Source organism: Nylanderia fulva, unplaced genomic scaffold (genome assembly GCF_048542155.1).
Source record: "Nylanderia fulva isolate GAGA-0341 unplaced genomic scaffold, ASM4854215v1 Scaffold34, whole genome shotgun sequence".
In the NCBI taxonomy this organism is placed as follows: domain Eukaryota; kingdom Metazoa; phylum Arthropoda; class Insecta; order Hymenoptera; family Formicidae; genus Nylanderia; species Nylanderia fulva.
Window position 1 is genome coordinate 1,238,410 of NW_028190411.1, and position 18,680 is coordinate 1,257,089.

General features: G+C 25.3%; 2 protein-coding genes across 5 annotated transcripts in view; one reads left to right on the plus strand and one right to left on the minus strand.

Annotated features, from left to right (window-relative positions):
- Nucleotides 1-18,680, minus strand: part of LOC114937463 (uncharacterized) — a 157,869-nt gene that overhangs the window by 135,277 nt on the left and 3,912 nt on the right. The window lies entirely within an intron of this gene.
- On the plus strand, nt 6,332-17,640 carry LOC114937511 (uncharacterized). 4 transcript variants are annotated; one of them, XR_003820899.2, is made up of 8 exons: nt 6,332-6,405; nt 7,502-7,580; nt 7,842-8,285; nt 8,846-9,028; nt 9,295-9,738; nt 10,266-10,415; nt 12,243-12,471; nt 12,694-12,982. XR_003820899.2 is itself a non-coding variant. In XM_029310997.2 (8 exons), exons 2-7 carry the CDS (start codon nt 7,522-7,524, stop codon nt 12,397-12,399), a joined length of 1,437 nt encoding a protein of 478 aa, XP_029166830.2. In that variant the 5' UTR covers nt 6,332-6,405; nt 7,502-7,521; the 3' UTR covers nt 12,400-12,435; nt 12,694-12,982. The 4 variants fall into 4 exon arrangements, 2 of the variants coding, with proteins under 2 accessions (XP_029166830.2, XP_085341203.1); XR_003820898.2 differs by having other exon boundaries at nt 12,243-12,466; XM_029310997.2 differs by having other exon boundaries at nt 12,243-12,435.

The window sequence follows — 18,680 nt, forward strand, 5'->3', positions numbered from 1 at the left end:
ATTCATGATGCAACGCGTGTCTCAGAAGATGACAGCTTATTTTATATATATATATATATATATATATATTTGATATTTTTTAGATATAATGAATTAAACCGTTTTATCAGATATATACCCGTGTATAGAGTTTCATAATTTTCATGTATAATTTTTATTACAATATTCTCTGTACACGGAGAGAATTTTCTCTTAGAATTTATCCTGAAAATCATATAGTAATCGTGGGACAATATAAAATTTTATAAAAGTTTCTCTGATTAATATTTACCACAATAAAATATGAATATGCATGCATAGTAAATTTTACTATGTACATACATAGTAAAATTAATCGAACATATTTCATATCTAATTGTGAAATTATATATCTTATTGAGAAAATTCTCTGTGTACACATTTCGACGATAGATATTTCATTGAACTTGGTCTTTCGTAGCGAGACTTGATGTACCAATCGCGTAGTTAAGCACAACAGAAAGCGCTGGAATATTTCAACGATATGTAGATGATGTAGTTAGATTGCAAAATCTCCTGGACACACATATACAATATTTTAAGCGCGCGAATTTGTCTCTTTTCCGGGCCTTTTTGTCAAAGTTGTCGCTCTACTGTGATTCGGATACCGTTATACAGCGAGTTTTGCCAACTCGGAGACACACGTAACTGCCTAATAACATTAATAACGAGAAACTCCTTCGTAGGTGGTCGCGCGTGTGTGAGGCGAGGGAGATTTTCAGAGATTAGTTCGATCAGGGAAGAATATCGTGTGCCGTCGAAGTGTCATTACGCGTAAGTGCAACATGCATCATGTGATTACGGCCACGACGTCAGGCGAATGAGCGGGAAACGATACACTCTCTCAAGCGATTTCAATTAAATTACCATCGATATAGGCAACGGCAAATATTCAATATTCTCGGAGAAATTGCAAGTTATTATCTCGACACGTATTTCACAGCGGCAAACTTGAAGGAGCAAAGAGGAGGAGATTACTTTCGTCGGAAAAGTTCGCACGATAAAGTGAAACACGTCCATTGACTCTTCAACAACGCCTAAGTGCGTGATTTCATTCCAGTTGTGAAGATTTTCCAAGTTTAACATGCACTTTATGCAGCGACTGAGGATGTTAAATATTCAAACGAGAAAAAAAAAAGATAAGCGAAATAGCGAAGTCGAGAAATTTTTTCGATCTCAATCTAACATCTAACTTTGACAATTTAAATAGTTAGATGTTAGATCGCTCTCTTTCGAATTTAATCTAGTTTTTTCAAAAGCTCTTTTAAACCTCTTAGAAAAATTTTTTCTTTGCTGCCTATTTCTAAAGCTCAATTCTTATAGATTAAATCTATCAAACTCCTCTAAAAGTATCTATAAGAATGAGAAGATTGAGATTAAAACAAATAAAAGTAAAACAATATAAAAAAATGTTTGTGTGATTTAATATTCTTCAAAAAATTTTACAGAAATGTAAGGATAAAATTAAATTTCACGATAAGCTTCAAGTTATAATCTGATGTTATATCGAAACTTAATAAATTTTTATTACACTTCTCTCTATTTTTTTTTTTTTATAAAACTTCGACTTTGGCACATTCGGGCAATTTAAATGAGTGCATTGTGTTGTCATGCGAGGACCGTTAGAACTATGTACCTTTACGCGCGCGATTATCCCTGCTATGCCCTGTGCTCGCTTCCTTAAACTCGGGTTCGTGCATGTATGCACGTATGCACGCACGTAAGCGTGTACGCGTGTACGAAACGCACGCAAGTCTCGTGAGAACGGCGTTCTCTCGATTCTGTTGGCGCCACGCCGCTCTGCGAAAAAAAAAAAAAAAAAAAAAAAAAAAAAAAGAAAACAACACGGAATGCGACACATTTCCGCGCTTCTTGTTGCGCGTGTGTACTTTTATTTAAAAATAATTAGTTTTACATATATAATTTATATACATAATTTATGTGTTTTAAAAGTTTTCTCCTACTTTCGATCTCAATCTAACATCTATAATACTTGATACTTTAAGCTAGATACTTTAAGCAGTCTCTCTCGAATTATTCTCTCTTTAAACTATATTTGGACACAGTTATGCAATATGAAATCCAAGATAAAACCAATCATTAATTTTTTCTTATTTTGAGATTTTTATTGCGAATTGCACCCGCTGCATTTAATCTGTAATTTTGACTGAAAACGTCTTTTTTAAATTTGTAATAATTAGCAAGAAAATATTTATTTACTGTTTATTTGTAGAATACAAGCTCAATTCCTATATGAATTTTAAATCTATCTAAAATTAATAAATAAAATTAATTAATAATAAAAGATTAAAATTAAATCTTTTAAAATCCATAAATATAAAATAATGGAGATTGAATATAAGCAATTGAAAAAAGCAATATTTTGATTTGGGGCTTTTGTAATACGTAAATTGCGTTAATTTATGCATTAGTATAGTATATTTAGTTTTGTCGAATTGACTATTCCTTCTATACCGGAAAAGAACAATTTTCTTAAAAATAAATTTATCTTGCGATCAAATTCATCCAGTATTTCTAACATTGCGTGTAACGTGATGTATATATAACGCATAAATAAATATATTTATTTCCTTGTTATAAATATTAAATATCTATGGTAGATGTGTGAGGAGCAAAGAAAAAAATATCTACTTCTCTTTTAATATTGTCTCTCATGTATAATACTTGCTTAACCACCTGCTGTATACGCTTATTTCCTAGCTACAAATGTTAAGTGGTAAATGTAAGAGAAGAGAAAAAAATATCTAACTTCTCCTTTATTATTGTCCCTTGTATAATTCTTACTTAACCACCTGCTGTGTATTCTACATACACAGCTTTTATATAAAAAGCAAACGATATTTAAATCTCTTTTCTTTTCCTATACATCATATAGTCTTGCAAATATTGATATACGTACATCGGGATTGATCCGAGGTATATTAAGTAGCAAATGTCAGATTCGATACGCATATCTATCGTAGACATACAACATTACACACATACGGAAGGTAGACGTCGCGATCCAGACGTTGGTCGCACAATTCCATCACGTGTGAACGAATTGACCACCTGGCCAATATAAATAAATAACCATCATTGATATGCGAGACATGCGAGGCCGCTTGCGTGATCGATTGCCCGTCGTTATACGCGTGTACGGTAATCGTTCGTAATCGTGTGCCAGAATCGCGAGTAAAGGCTAACTTGAATCACTGCGAGAATTCTTCCTTGACCCTCCTATGTACTTCGCTCTTACATGAAAATGTAATCAATTTTTTTTTCAACGTGACAGTAAAAAATAGCACGATGAATTTCCTCAATCAGAGAACATAACACATTGCTAAAGATTCTGTAGACTGTAAGATACATATAGAAATAAAAAATGGAGAAATCCTAGTTTTCTAATATAAGGTACTAATATAAAAAATAAATAATGTCAATAAAGTACAATAAAAAGATTTTATCTCAGTAAGGATATACTAAATACCATAATTAATGAGCATCTATATTTTTTATTTTAAAAGTTTTAAAATAAAGTGATCAAATAAAGATCGCTCAAATATATTCTTAATTATTTAAACACCAATTGAATCAGACTTGATTCAATTTGACTTAAATCAGTTTCGTAGGAAATTATGCAAGATTTATCGCACGAAATAAACGCGAACGAAAATAACAAATCGATTTTCGCGCCGAACTATCAGGTAGCTCGATCATCAAACCTAATGTAACGAGAAATTTGCATTATACATATATATATATATACAGACGCGAATATTGTGGTCATCGCGCGATTAAAATCGAAATGACGATACTATCCGGCTTACGTCAGAGCGAGTGGCTCCAGCCAGAATCCGGATGCGATCGATGACGTGCACCTCGCGATGCGCCGATAGATCAGCGGCAGCCAGCAGCAGCGATTAACGACACTCGAATAACGCGTCGGTTGCGCGGCGGTTTACGAGCGTGACTCACGTTCACGCTGGTAACATCGATAGAACCGAGTTAAATTATGTAAAGGTTCGCACACGCGCGTTCCAACACGTCGAGTCAGTCGAGCTGCACTCGGTTTCCCCGGCAGCTATCGCTCTTAATGAGATGCACGAGGCAAACGCGAAGAGAGATCCTTCTCTCTCTTTCTCTCGCCGTCTATTTTCGCTCTTAAATTAAACCACCGCACACACGGCATTTCAATGACCGCAGATTTTCAACAAACTCAAGTCATATACGGAATAGGGTAATCTCCTGATTTTACAAAGAGCGTCCAATCAATTATTTTTGATAAGCGGATTAGATTAGTGTCGCACGTTCCATCACCTCTGAAGATGAGACCTTGCGGAAATAAAAATTCCAAAAAATATTTACTGACATGAAAATACATCGAGGTAATTAGAAAAAAAAAATATTCCTCTCCTAGTTAGTTACTGATTGTCGTGATTTCAGTTGTGCGAGAGATTCCTCGGTCTCTCGCGATGATAGGAGTTTGATTCAGTGGAGCATTGTTTCCGAATGATACGCATACAATGGCTCAAAGCGATTTGAATCTAATCTATGACTTATGGCCGCGATGCTCGCCTCTTGAATGAACAATGTGCGCATATATTTTTCAGTTTTCCTTTTTTTATTTTACGATTGCTTCAGTCTAAGTTATACGTATCCCGACTCGTAATCGTGCTCGATCTCTTCCCATTGGCCGACACAGTAATAGTTGAAAAATCTTTTCGCACTTGCTTCCTCTCAATAAATACCCAAACAATCATATTTTTCAATTTTGAAAATGTTTCTACATTAACTAGAAAAATTAGTAATAAGAAATTTCTAATTAAAAAAATTAAAGATGATCTTCACTCTATTTTTACAAAGTAATTCAAGATTATATAAAAGTTATCGCCATTCGATAATTAAATTATTGAATTATTTTACTCAAAATTAAATCGTTATATCTCTTATAAAATACTATGTACATATTTATTTTACTATGTATAAGTATATTTTTTGACAAAAATAAAATCTAGTTAAAATGCACAAAAAAAGAAGTCAAAGAATACTTAAAAATCAATATTATTTAAAAAAATTACTATTCAAATATACCGTTACTACTACTACTCAAATGCAGTCGAGAATGTAGATTGCAAATGTGAGCGGCTCGGGGGTCTTATATAACAAACTTTTGTCAAGCAGTATTAAATATATAAAAGTCGATTATCTTCACATAAATCGCAACGAGTAAAGCATCTGTATTATTGGCACACGTTCCTATATAATTTCATTTATATAATTCATTAATCTAATAATTATTTATTAATCTTTCTTCTATACAGATTATCGAATAGTTTCAGTTGATTTAATAATTTTAACAAAATATGTTAAAGATATTGCTATATCAAATAATTATATATATTCATACATAATTATCATTAACATGTATTATAATGTTAACGACTTAAATAACCTCAAATAAGCAAAAAAATTAACAAACTTCTCATAAATAGACATTTTCGGTTTCTGTAACATTTAATAAATGTCTTATATAAAATTAATTATATATTGAATCAAATATTCTGTTAATTATTTATCAAATATTGACAAAAATAGAATCCAATTTATATTTTTCATAACGTTTATATTTATCATCTTTTATATATATTTTTTATATATATCAAATATTTTACATATTAATGAGAAAGAGAGATAGAGAGAAAGACAAATTTTCTACGATAGATTTTGTAAAAATAATCTTCTAAAAAAGTATTTAACAAAAATATTTTTGCGAAAAATGTATTTTCGCTTTTATAATTTGTTCACACATTCAACATTTTGAATACGATAAAAGTATAATAAAATTAATGCAATTTTTATAAATAAAATAAATAGCATCATTAAATAAGTGTAATAGTAAAAATAATATTATAATTTATTCAATGCATATACAAGTCCACTATCAAATATTTGATTAATATACATATTTTGCATTTATTGTCTTTTTATTAATCTAATAGTTTACACTTATTCTTTAACAGAAGTGGTTATTTTAACAGAAACAATCTTTGCTAAAGATATCCATGTAAAAATATGTTTCACAATTTTGAAAGTTTTTAATATGCATCTATTGTAATATTTGAGATTTTTAAAATCATTTTCTAATCCGAAAATTTAACGGCATTGAATTAAAAAAATGGTAAAATTAAAGACACGTTAGACAGATTTAGACTGTTATATCAATATTTACATTCCTATAACAAATACGTTTTCCGGCGACCTTTCCCTTTTCTGTTAATAATATTTTATATTCTTTGTACAGTTTTCGTTAAAATAATTCTTTCTATCCAGTAGTGCACGATCAACGATACAAAGCAGATATCATTATAGCCACGTCGAGCGAAGGTAATAATTGATTATAAAATTATATCAAAAAACAATAGTTCATGTAATATATGTGATAATTTTTATTAATTCTATCGAATACAGAATTAAATTTTAATAAAATCCTGAAAAAGTATACATAATGATGGTTAACAAAGTCATGTTTCATCATCAAATCACTCACAAAAAATTTAGCAATTTTATTAAAATATTTCGTTACAAAATAAACTATATTACAAAAGAATGAATTACAAAATATCAAAAAAAGTTCTTATAAAATCAACCCTAAAACCACAAGAATATATTGAATATTAATAAATAACATATAATTAAATTATAATTTTGTTTTTCTTAATCATTTATATGTATATCTATATTTTGTGTTCTTTGTGTTTACGTACATTTGTAAGTTTTAAACAGAATAGTATATGTATCATAAATAATAAAATATAATTCAGACTTTAAAAATGTAATTTTATCATAGATATTAGATATATACTATTTTAGTACCAATTTCAAAAAAATTGGTCCATAAATATGCAATTGCGTAGGTGGGTGCGTGGATGGGGGATAAAACTTAAAAAAACCACATAACATCCATCCCCGAAAAATTTGCAACATTTTGGTACCTGTTTTACGAAAATCGGTCCATAAATGTAAAAGTAGTTCACGGTTAGACAAACATACAGACAGATGGTGCTTATTATTATAGATATAAATATTTATAGCTATTTATTTAGCTAATATTATATTCAAATGCGATCGTATAAATATGCCATCTGTTGTATTTTATACTCTTGTAATCTATAACAATTTAATTAGGTTGTTGTAATATCTATTTATAATTTTATTAAATCGAATAAGTATAATAATTAAATAATTAAGCAAAAATATTTGTATTTGAATAATATTTGTATATCGAATTTATAAAAATAGTAAAAACAGATTGAAATTTAAATTTTTGTCGAGAAATGTTTAATAAAAATGTATATATATATATATATATATATATATATATATATATGTATATAGATGTTTTATTAATAATAATAATTTATAATTATTTCAACATTTAAACTTACTTATTTTTGAATTTACCATGAAAATTTTATTGTAGATTATAATTATAAAAAGACAATGGAGATTGCTGAAGAAGAAAGTTGTTCATCATATCCACCTTGTGTTCCTACCAATAAGTAATTATTTACACTGCTTTTTTTAGTGTAACATAAAACAAAATAACACAAAATTATTTTGACTTTTTTGAGAACATATAGCTTTTTAATTATCTACATATATATTAAGCATCGATATAGACACAAAATGTTTTAAACTTTCATCAAATGATTTACATTTATTATTTGTATTTAATAATTATACATTATGCACATGAATTACGAACAAGACATTAAAATATATTGATTAAATCAGCAATTTGTACTTTTTATTTTATGCAGAACATCAAGGTATTATGAATGGATGTGGCATTACTTTACAATATATAACGGCGAATTTACCAAATGCAATATTTGTTTTGCTGTACTCAACCATCATATAGAAAAAAGTTTAATTTCACATATGATAAAAAAACATTTAGCAATTTATAAAAACTCAGAAACAAAATGGACATATTCTAAAATAGATCACAAATTCAAATGCAATTATTGTGATAATACTTATGAACCAGTATATAGATATGATAATATGATATACCACATAAACAACATTCATAAACTTAATAAAGAAATAACAAATAAACTAAAAACCTGGGTGACTGACCAATTAATTATTTCGGATTGCGAAACTTGCAAACAATTTAGTAAATACCATACCTTTATATTTATGATACATTTATGCGAAGTTCATCATGTCATTGTACCTCAAGAATTCATACCACAGGGGTAAGAAGAATAATCAATAAAATTTTATTGCTATGTTTTTTATCTTTTATATGTCCTTTTATGTACAAAATGAACAGAAATGTGTACAATGAATAAAACATAAATTTTAATTTTTAAAATGCGTAGGAATATGAATATTTGAGTCAACATAACTTATGTAGCTAATATATATTATATATTAAAATGTAATTACACAAATTTGTTCTCTATTGTATTTCTTGTAATTGGTGATGTTTAATAATTTAATTAAGTATAAATTATTAATAAGTATAAAAATTAAATAATCGGACAAGGAATATGGTATTTAAATAGTATTTGTATATATCAAATTTATGAAAATATTTAAAAATATAAAAATTAAAATATACAATGAGTATTTAAATTGTATTAATTTAATCATGAAAAAATTGAATAAAATAAAAACTAAAATTTTTAATGAAAATTGCTTAAAGAAAAAAAAAATTTTATTGTAATTAATAATTATTCATTGTACACATGGTTCAAGCAAGTCTTATAACATTGATTAATTCAAAATTTTTGTTGTTAATTTTGTTATGCAGATTATCAATTAGATTAGAAAATCTTTTTTATCCTTGTAAAAATGTTGAAAACATTCCAACATCAACCAGCAATAATCATCGGCAGCCATCTATACTTAGAACTTACTTTAAGGATTATGATCTGACTTTTTATTCTTCCGATTCATATGAAAAAGAGTGTCATTCAATGCCTTCAACTAATGAGTAATTATTTACACTGATTTCTCGATGTAACATAAAGTGGAATAATATGAAATTATAATTATATTGACTGTTTTACGAACATAAAATTTGTTAATTATCTACATATTAAGTATCGACATATAGACACAAAATTTTAAAAAAAATTTTTTCAAATGATTGACATCTATTATTTGTATTTAATAATTATACGTTATGCACATGAATTACAAACAAAACTTTAAAATATTGATTAATTCAGCAATATGTACTTTTTATTTTTTATGCAGAACATCAAGGTCTCTTAAATGGATATGGCATTACTTTACAATATATAACGGCGAATTTACCAAATGCGATATTTGTTTTGGTGTATTCAAAAACGATATAAAACAACGTTTAATGACACATATGAGAACAAAACATTTTGCAATTTATAATAACTCAGAAACAAAATGGACACATTCTAAAATAGATCACAGATTCAAATGCAATTATTGTTCTAGTACTTATAAACCAGTATATGAATTTGGTAACATGAAATCACACATAAACAAAAGACATAAACTTAATAAAGAAATAACAAATAAACTAAAAACCTGGGTGACTGACCAATTAATTATTTCGGATTGCGAAACTTGCAAACAATTTAGTAAATACCATACCTTTATATTTATGATACATTTATACGAAGTTCATCATGTCGATGTACCTCAAGAATTCATACCACAGGGGTAAGAAGAATAATCGATAAAATTTTATTGCTATGTTTTTTATCTTTTATATGTCCTTTTATGTACAAAATGAACAGAAATGTGTACAATGAATAAAACATAAATTTTAATTTTTAAAATGCGTAGGAATATGAATATTTGAGTCAATATAACTTATGTAGCTAATATATATTATATATTAAAATTTAATTACACAAATTTGTTCTTTATTGTATTTCTTGTAATTGGTAATGTTTAATAATTTAATTAAGTGTAAATTATGAATAAGTATAAAAATTAAATAATCGGACAAGGAATATGGTATTTAAATAGTATTTGTATATATCAAATTTATGAAAATATTTAAAAAAATAAAAATTAAAATATTTAATGAGTATTTAAATTGTATTAATTTAATTTTCAATAAGAATTGCTTAAATAAGAAAAAAATCTTATTGTAATTAATAATTATTCATTGTACACATGGTTCAAGCAAGTCTTATAACATTGATTAATTCTAAATTTTTGTTGTTAATTTTGTTATGCAGATTATCATTTAGATTAAACAATCTTTTTGATCCATGTAAAAATGTTGAAAACATTCCAACATCAACCAGCAATAATCATCAGCAGCCATCTATACTTAGAACTTACTTTAAGGATTATGATCCGATTTTTAATTCTTCCGATACATTTGAGTAATTATTTACACTGATTTCTCGATGTAACATAAAATGGAATAATATGAAATTATAATTAGATTGACTGTTTTGCGAACAGTTTGTTAATTATCTATTTATCAAGAAGCATTGACAGAAACTAATTTTTTAATATTATTTATAACATATATATATATATATATATATATGTATAATTGTATTAAAGTAAGTTTCACTTTAAAGGTACCAAAATTTAACTTGAAGCATTTAGTTTTTATGCCGTGTGGCGATTTTGAAAAATGTTAAATAATGATCTTGGTTCAGTCAGTTATATAAAAAATGGTATATATTTTCTTATTTAAATGTTTACTATTTCCTTACAAATAAAGTACAAAAGTCATTTTTAATGCAATTTGATCCGCTGAATCTGAATCTGAAGTTAAAAAAACAAAATTTCTACTTTTGCAAATAAATAATTAGTTATTGATATTTACTTTTAAAAGATAAAATTAATGTTATTATTTGTAAAAATGCTATTTTTTCTTTTTACTACAACATTTCTGTGCTAAAATATTAACTAATTATCGTATTCTGCACAATTGCACATTTGGCAGAATCAATTATATTTTTAATATTTTATGAAAATGCTTTCGGCGTTTATAATTTAAAAAATTTTATTATTTAAAATGTAAAATTTGGGGCTGAAAAATAATGTACAGACAATATTAATCCTGTATAAACGCAGAAAGCTTTTTCATAAAATATTAAAAATATTGTTGATACTGCCAAATGTGCAATTGTGCAGAATACGATAATTATAGTTTATATTCTAACACAGAAATGTCGTAGGAAAAAGAGAAAAAAGCATTTTTGAAAATAAAAATATTAATTTTATTTTTTAGAAGTAAATATCAATAACAACTAATTATTTATTTGCTAAAATATATATTTTGTTTTTCTGACTTCAGATTCGAATACAGCGGATTAAATTACATTAAAAATGAATTTTATACTTCATATGTAAGAAAATAGTAAAGATTTGAATAAAAAAATACATTCTTTCTATAACTGACAAAACCAAGGTCATTATTTAACATTTTTCAAAATCGCCATACGGTACAAAAAACTAGATGCTTCAAGCTAAATTTTGGTACCTTGAAAGTTGAATTTACTTCAATACAATTATGGACGAAGGGTGGTCGATTTGACGTGGAATGACTCATATATCCAGAATTGAGAAGTAACTTACTTGTAACGTCGTTACCGTTACCGTTATTTGTTCGGGAACGGTCGTTACTTTTTTCTATCTGTAACGGTAACGGTAACGTCGTTACATTTTCACAGTAACGCTAACGAATTAGCCGTTACTTTTATCGTTATTTTTTAAATTTAAATATAAATTTAAAGTGTCAAACAGGCAATAAGAGCCAAATCGCGGATGACGTTATTTTTTAATTCTCTCTGAGATAATATTAAAATAATATATAATAAATAATAAAGATTACATGCAACAAATGCAAATAAATATTTAATATTAAAAAACACTTCCTACATATAATTATACATTTTAATAATATTAGGCTCTAGCATTACAAAAACCGAAAATATAACGAAAAAACAACGAATCGTTACTTTTTGAGAAACGGTAACGATAACGCGTTAATTTTTATTAACAGTAACGGTAACGGTAACGCGTTACTTTTATAGAGTAACAGTCGTAACTCTGTATGGGTCATATATATATATATATATATATATATATATATATATATATATAATTTGTACTTAATAATTATGTGCATATAATTAACAAGCAAAACGTTAAGATATTAATTCAGGTATTTATATTTTCACAATTTTGTGCAGATCACCAAATATTTTAGACAATCTTTTAAGTTCTGGTGACAATACTGCCACATCAAGCACCTTTCATCAGTCAATTGTCAGTACTGACCTTACTGATTCTGAGGAATTTGATATAGATTTATATCTTATAAAAGAAGCAGAGAAGCATGGACTATAAAGGAGAAGAAAGTTATTGAATTGTTTCGCCTAATAAGTAATTATTGGCAATGCTTTCTCAATATAACGTAAAGTAAAAAACATAAAATTATATTTATATAGACTCTTCTGCGAACATACAGTTGTTAATTATCTGTTTATCAAGCGTCGATAGAAACAAATTTTTTAATATTATTTATAACATATTTATATTTTAAATTTATTATTTCTACTTAATAATTACGTATTGTATACATGTATAACAACCATAACGTAAGATATTAATTCAAAAATTTTTATTTTCAATTATGTGCAGATTATGATCGAAATACTTCAGACAATCTTTTAATTTCTTGTAAAGCTACTGCAACATCAAGCAGCATAGCTATTATCATTCAACCTGTAGTACCGATCTTGCTGATTCGGAGGATTTTGATGTCGATTTGTGTGATAATTATTGACAAATGGAAAAGTTTTTTGAGTGTGATGGAGAAGAAAGTTATTCAATTATCCCGTTTGATAAATGTTAATTATTTATACTCTTTTCTCGATGTAATATAAAGCGAAATAACATGAAATTATAATTATATGAACTATTTTGCGAACATAGTTTGTTAATTATTAGGCAGTTTGTTAGTTATCAAGTTGCTTTTTTAAATTATTTATATTTATAATTTTTTTACATTTATAATAAGACATTATATATTATATAACATAAATTTATGATTGATTCTGCAAGAATAATATTATAAAAGTATTATATTGACAAAATTTAAAATATTTTACCAGATATATTTTTATATTTGTTTTGAAATATTGTTGATAATCATTTTGGTAAGAATTGGTATAAAATATTGAATATAATAAAGAAAGTAGCATTCTTAAATAATTTTAATAGATTATCATTTTATTAGTTTCTTTTAATTTAACATTTTGACTCGTTCAAAATTTGGTATAATCTTTTAATGCTTTATTTTTCTTTTCTTCACATTTTGATGGTTTTCGATTTCATAGAACTGTTCTAAGTTATTTCAAAAATACTTGCGGGAATTGTCAAATTTTAATATTCGCCTATTGGAATATTTATGATTGTGTAATTTTTGGCGTGATGTTTCTTTAATCGGTAAAGTTTTTGGCATAGAATTCGCAATTACTTTTAAATAAAATTACAATTATATTAACTAAATTTGAACTGTACCTATATTAATATATTTACAAAATGTTAACGACTTAAATAACCTCAAATAAGCAAAAATATTAACAAACTTCTCATACATAGACATTTTCGGTTTCTGTAACATTTAATAAATGTCTTATATAAAATTAATTATATATTGAATCAAATATTCTGTTAATTATTTATCAAATATTGACAAAAATAGAATCCAATTTATATTTTTCATAACGTTTATATTTATCATCTTTTATATATATTTTTTATATATATCAAATATTTTACATATTAATGAGAAAGAGAGAGAGAGAGAAAAAGACAAATTTTCTACGATAGATTCTGTAAGAATAATCTTCTAAAAGAGTATTTAACAAAAATATTTTTGTGAAAAAAGTATTTTCGCTTTTATAATTTGTTCACACATTCAACATTTTGAATACGATAAAAGTAAAATAAAATTAATGCAATTTTTATAAATAAAATAAATAGCATCATTAAATAAGTGTAATAGTAAAAATAATATTATAATTTATTCAATGCATATACAAGTCCACTATCAAATATTTGATTAATATACATATTTTGCATTTATTGTCTTTTTATTAATCTAATAGTTTACACTTTTTCTTTAACAGAAGTGGTTATTTTAACAGAAACAATCTTTGCTAATGATACCCATGTAAAAATATGTTTCAGAATTTTGAAAGTTTTTAATATGCATCTATTGTAATATTTGAGATAAATTTTTAGAATCATTTTCTAATCCGAAAATTTAACGGCATTGAATTAAAAAAATGGTAAAAGTAAAGACACGTTAGACAGATTTAGACTGTATATCAATATTTACATTCCTATAACAAATACGTTTTCCGGCCACCTTTCCATTTTCTGTTAATAATATTTTACATTTTTCGTACAGTTTTCATCAAAATAATTCTTTCTATCCAGTAGTGCACGATCAATGATACAAAGCAGATATCATAGGAGCCACGTCGAGCGAAGGTAATAATTGATTATAGAATTATATCATATCAAAAAACAATAAGCCATGTAATATTTGTGATCATTTTTATTAATTCTAATCATGTTTCATCATCAAATCGCTCATAAAAAATTTAACAATTTTATTAAAATATTTCCTATCAAAGTAAACTATATTACAAAAGAATAAATTACAAAATATCAAATAAGTTTTGTTACAAAACTGACCCTACTCTTAATCCAAAAACATATTTAATATGGATAAATAATATAATTAAATTATAATTTTGTTTTTCTTAATCATTTATATGTATATATCTAAATTTTGTGTTGTTTGTGTTTATGTACATTTGTAAGTAATAAACAGAATAATATATGTATCATATATAATAAAATAAAATTCTGACTTTTAAAATGTAGTTTTATAACAAATATTATATTTATATATACATATATATATATATATATATATATATAAATATTCGAGGCTATTTAATTTAGCTAATATTATAATTAATTTCGATCGTATAAATATGCCATCTGTTGTATTTTATACTCTTGTAATTTATAACAATTTAATTAGGTTGTAGCAATACCTACTTATAATGTTATTAAAATGAACATGTACAATAATTAAATAATTAAGCAAAAATATTTGTATTTGAACAATATTCGTACATATATCGAATTTATAAAAATAGTAAAAAAAATATTGAAATTTAAATTTTCGTCGAGAAATGTTTAATGAAAATGTTTTATTAAGTTAATATATATATATATATAAATGTTATATTAATAATAATAATAATTTATGATTATTACAGCATTCAAACTTATTTATTTTTAAAATTTACTTTCAAAATTTTATTGTAGATTACAATTATAAGAGGACAATGGAGATTGCTGAAGAAGAAAGTTGTTCATCGTATCCACCTTGTGCTCTTAACAATAAGTAATTATTTATACACTGCTTTTTTTATTGTAACATAAAACAAAGTAACACAAAATTATTTTGCCTTTTTTGAGAACATATAGCTTGTTAATTATCTACATATATATTAAGCATCGATATAGACACAAAATGTTTTAAACTTTCATCAAATGATTTACATTTATTATTTGTATTTATTATTTAATAATTATACATTATGTACATGAATTACGAACAAGACATTAAAATATATTAATTAATTCAGCAATTTGTACTTTTTATTTTATGCAGAACATCAAGGTCTCGTGAATGGATATGGCATTACTTTACAATATATAACGGCGAATTTACCAAATGCGATATTTGTTTTAGTTTATTCAACCACGATTTAAAACTAAGTTTAAAGGCACATATGAGAACAAAACATTTTGCAATTTATAATAACTCAGAAACAAAATGGACACATTCTAAAATAGATCACAAATTCAAATGCAATTATTGTGATAATACTTATGAACCAGTATATAGAACTGATAATATGATATACCACATAAACAACATTCATAAACTTAATAAAGAAATAACAAATAAACTCCAAACCTGGGTGATTGGCCAATTAATTATTCCGAGATGCGAAATTTGCAAACGATTTAGTAAATACCATGCCTTTATATTTATGATACATTTATACGAAGTTCATCATGTCATTGTACCTCAAGAATTCATACCACAGAAGTAAGAAGAATAATCGATAAAATTTTATTGCTATGTTTTTTTATCTTTTATATGTCCTTTTATGTACAAAATGAACAGAAATGTGTACAATGAATAAAAAATTAATTTTAATTTTAAAAATGCGTAGGAATATGAATATTTGAGTCAATATAACTTATGTAGCTAATATATATTATATATTAAAATGTAATTACACAAATTTGTTCTCTATTGTATTTCTTGTAATTGGTAATGTTTAATAATTTAATTAAGTATAAATTATGAATAAGTATAAAAATTAAATAATCGGACAAGGAATATGGTATTTAAATAGTATTTGTATATATCAAATTTATGAAAATATTAAAAAAAATTAAAATTAAAATATTTAATGAGCATTTAAATTGTATTAATTTAATTATGAAAATATTGAAAAAAATAGAAACTAAAATTTTCAATGAGAATTGCTGAAATAAGAAAAAAATCTTATTGTAATTAATAATTATTCATTGTACACATGGTTCAAACAAGTCTTATAACATTGATTAATTCAAAATTTTTGTTGTTAATTTTGTTATGCAGATTATCATTTAGATTAAACAATCTTTTTGATCCATGTAAAAATGTTGAAAACATTCCAACATCAACCAGCAATAATCATCAGCAGCCATCTATACTTAGAACTTACTTTAAGAATTATGATCCGAATTTTAATTCTTCCGATTCATTTCAAGAAGAGTGTCCTTCAATGCCTTCATCTAATGAGTAATTATTTACACTGATTTCTCGATGTAAACATCAAGAAACAAATTTTTTAATATTATTTATAACATATATGTATATATATATATATGTTAATTATATGCACATAATAATTAAGTACAAATAATATATATATATATATATATATATATATATATATATTATTTGTACTTATATATATATATATATATATATATATATATATATTATTTGTACTTAATTATTATGTGCATATAATTAACAAGCAAAATGTTAAGATATTAATTCAGGAATTTCTATTTTTAATTATGTGCAGATTATCAAATACTTTAGACAATTTTTTAATTCCTGGTAAAACTGCTGCAATATCAAGCAGCTATTATCAGTCAACTTGTAGTACCGATCTTGCTAATTTTGATGATTCTGATGTCGATTTGTGTGATAATGATAGAAAACTGGAAAAGTTTTTGGAGTGTGATGGAGAAGAAAGTTATTCAATTATCCCGTTTGATAAATATTAATTATTTATACTCTTTTCTCGATGTAATATAAAGCGAAATAACATAAAATTATAATATGACCTATTTTGCGAACATAGTTTGTTAATTATCAGACAATTTGTTAGTTATCAAGTTGCTTTTTTAAATTATTTATATTTATAATTTTTTTTACCTTTATAATAAAAGACATTATATATTATATAACATAAATTTATTATTAATTCTGCAAGAATAATTTTATAAAAATATTGTATTGACAAAAATATTTAATCAGATATATTTTTGTATTTGTTTTGAAATATTGTTGATATTTCAAATCATTTCATTTTTATATCATTTTAATAAGAATTGATATCAACTATTCAATATAATAAAGAAAGTAGCATTTTTAAATAACTTTTATAGATTATCATTTTATTTTCCTTTAACCTTTTATTTTCCTTTAATTTAACATTTTATCCCGTTCAAAATTTGGTACAATCTTTTAATGCTTTATTTTTCTTTTCTTCACATTTTGATGGTTTTCGATTTTATAGAACTGTTCTAAGCTATTTCAAAAATACTTGCGAGAATTGTCAAGTTTTAATATTCGCCTATTGGAATATTTCTGATTGTGTAATTTTTGGCATGATGTTTCTTTAATCGGTAAAGTTTTTGGCACAGAATTCGCAATTAATTTTAAATAAAATTACGATATATTAAATAGATTTGAACTGTACCTATATTAATATATTTACAAAATTCATTATGAATAAAGACCAAGATAATAAATGCCAAGCACAGATATGCGCAACTATAGATATTCTTAAAATATTTCTCTATTTATTTTTTTTCTGATTAAATTGCGAAAATAAATTAATAAGTTTATTTGATATCTAAGTCTATTTAAAACTAAGTCTTTTTAAAACTTAAAAAATGGCAAAAAGATATATCAATTTTGGCTGCATTAATTATCGTTCAAGGCACTAACAATCTATGAGTATAGTCTAAGAAATGTAAAAGATGTAAGAAAAAGAATTTGTAAAATTTCGAAATACAACATAGATTATACTAATCATTTAGCCATTATTAGTCAGAATAATTGTTATATATACCGCTTTTCCACCTCACTTTCCAAAAATAAAAAATCTAATAACGCACAAAAATGAGCTTGATATCACGCAAATAAAAAATTTTAAGCACAATCCATTGAACAGGAATTTACACTTTTTGTGAGGGAAGGTCGACGTTGCCCCCTTCCACAAAAAATATTAAATTCCTGT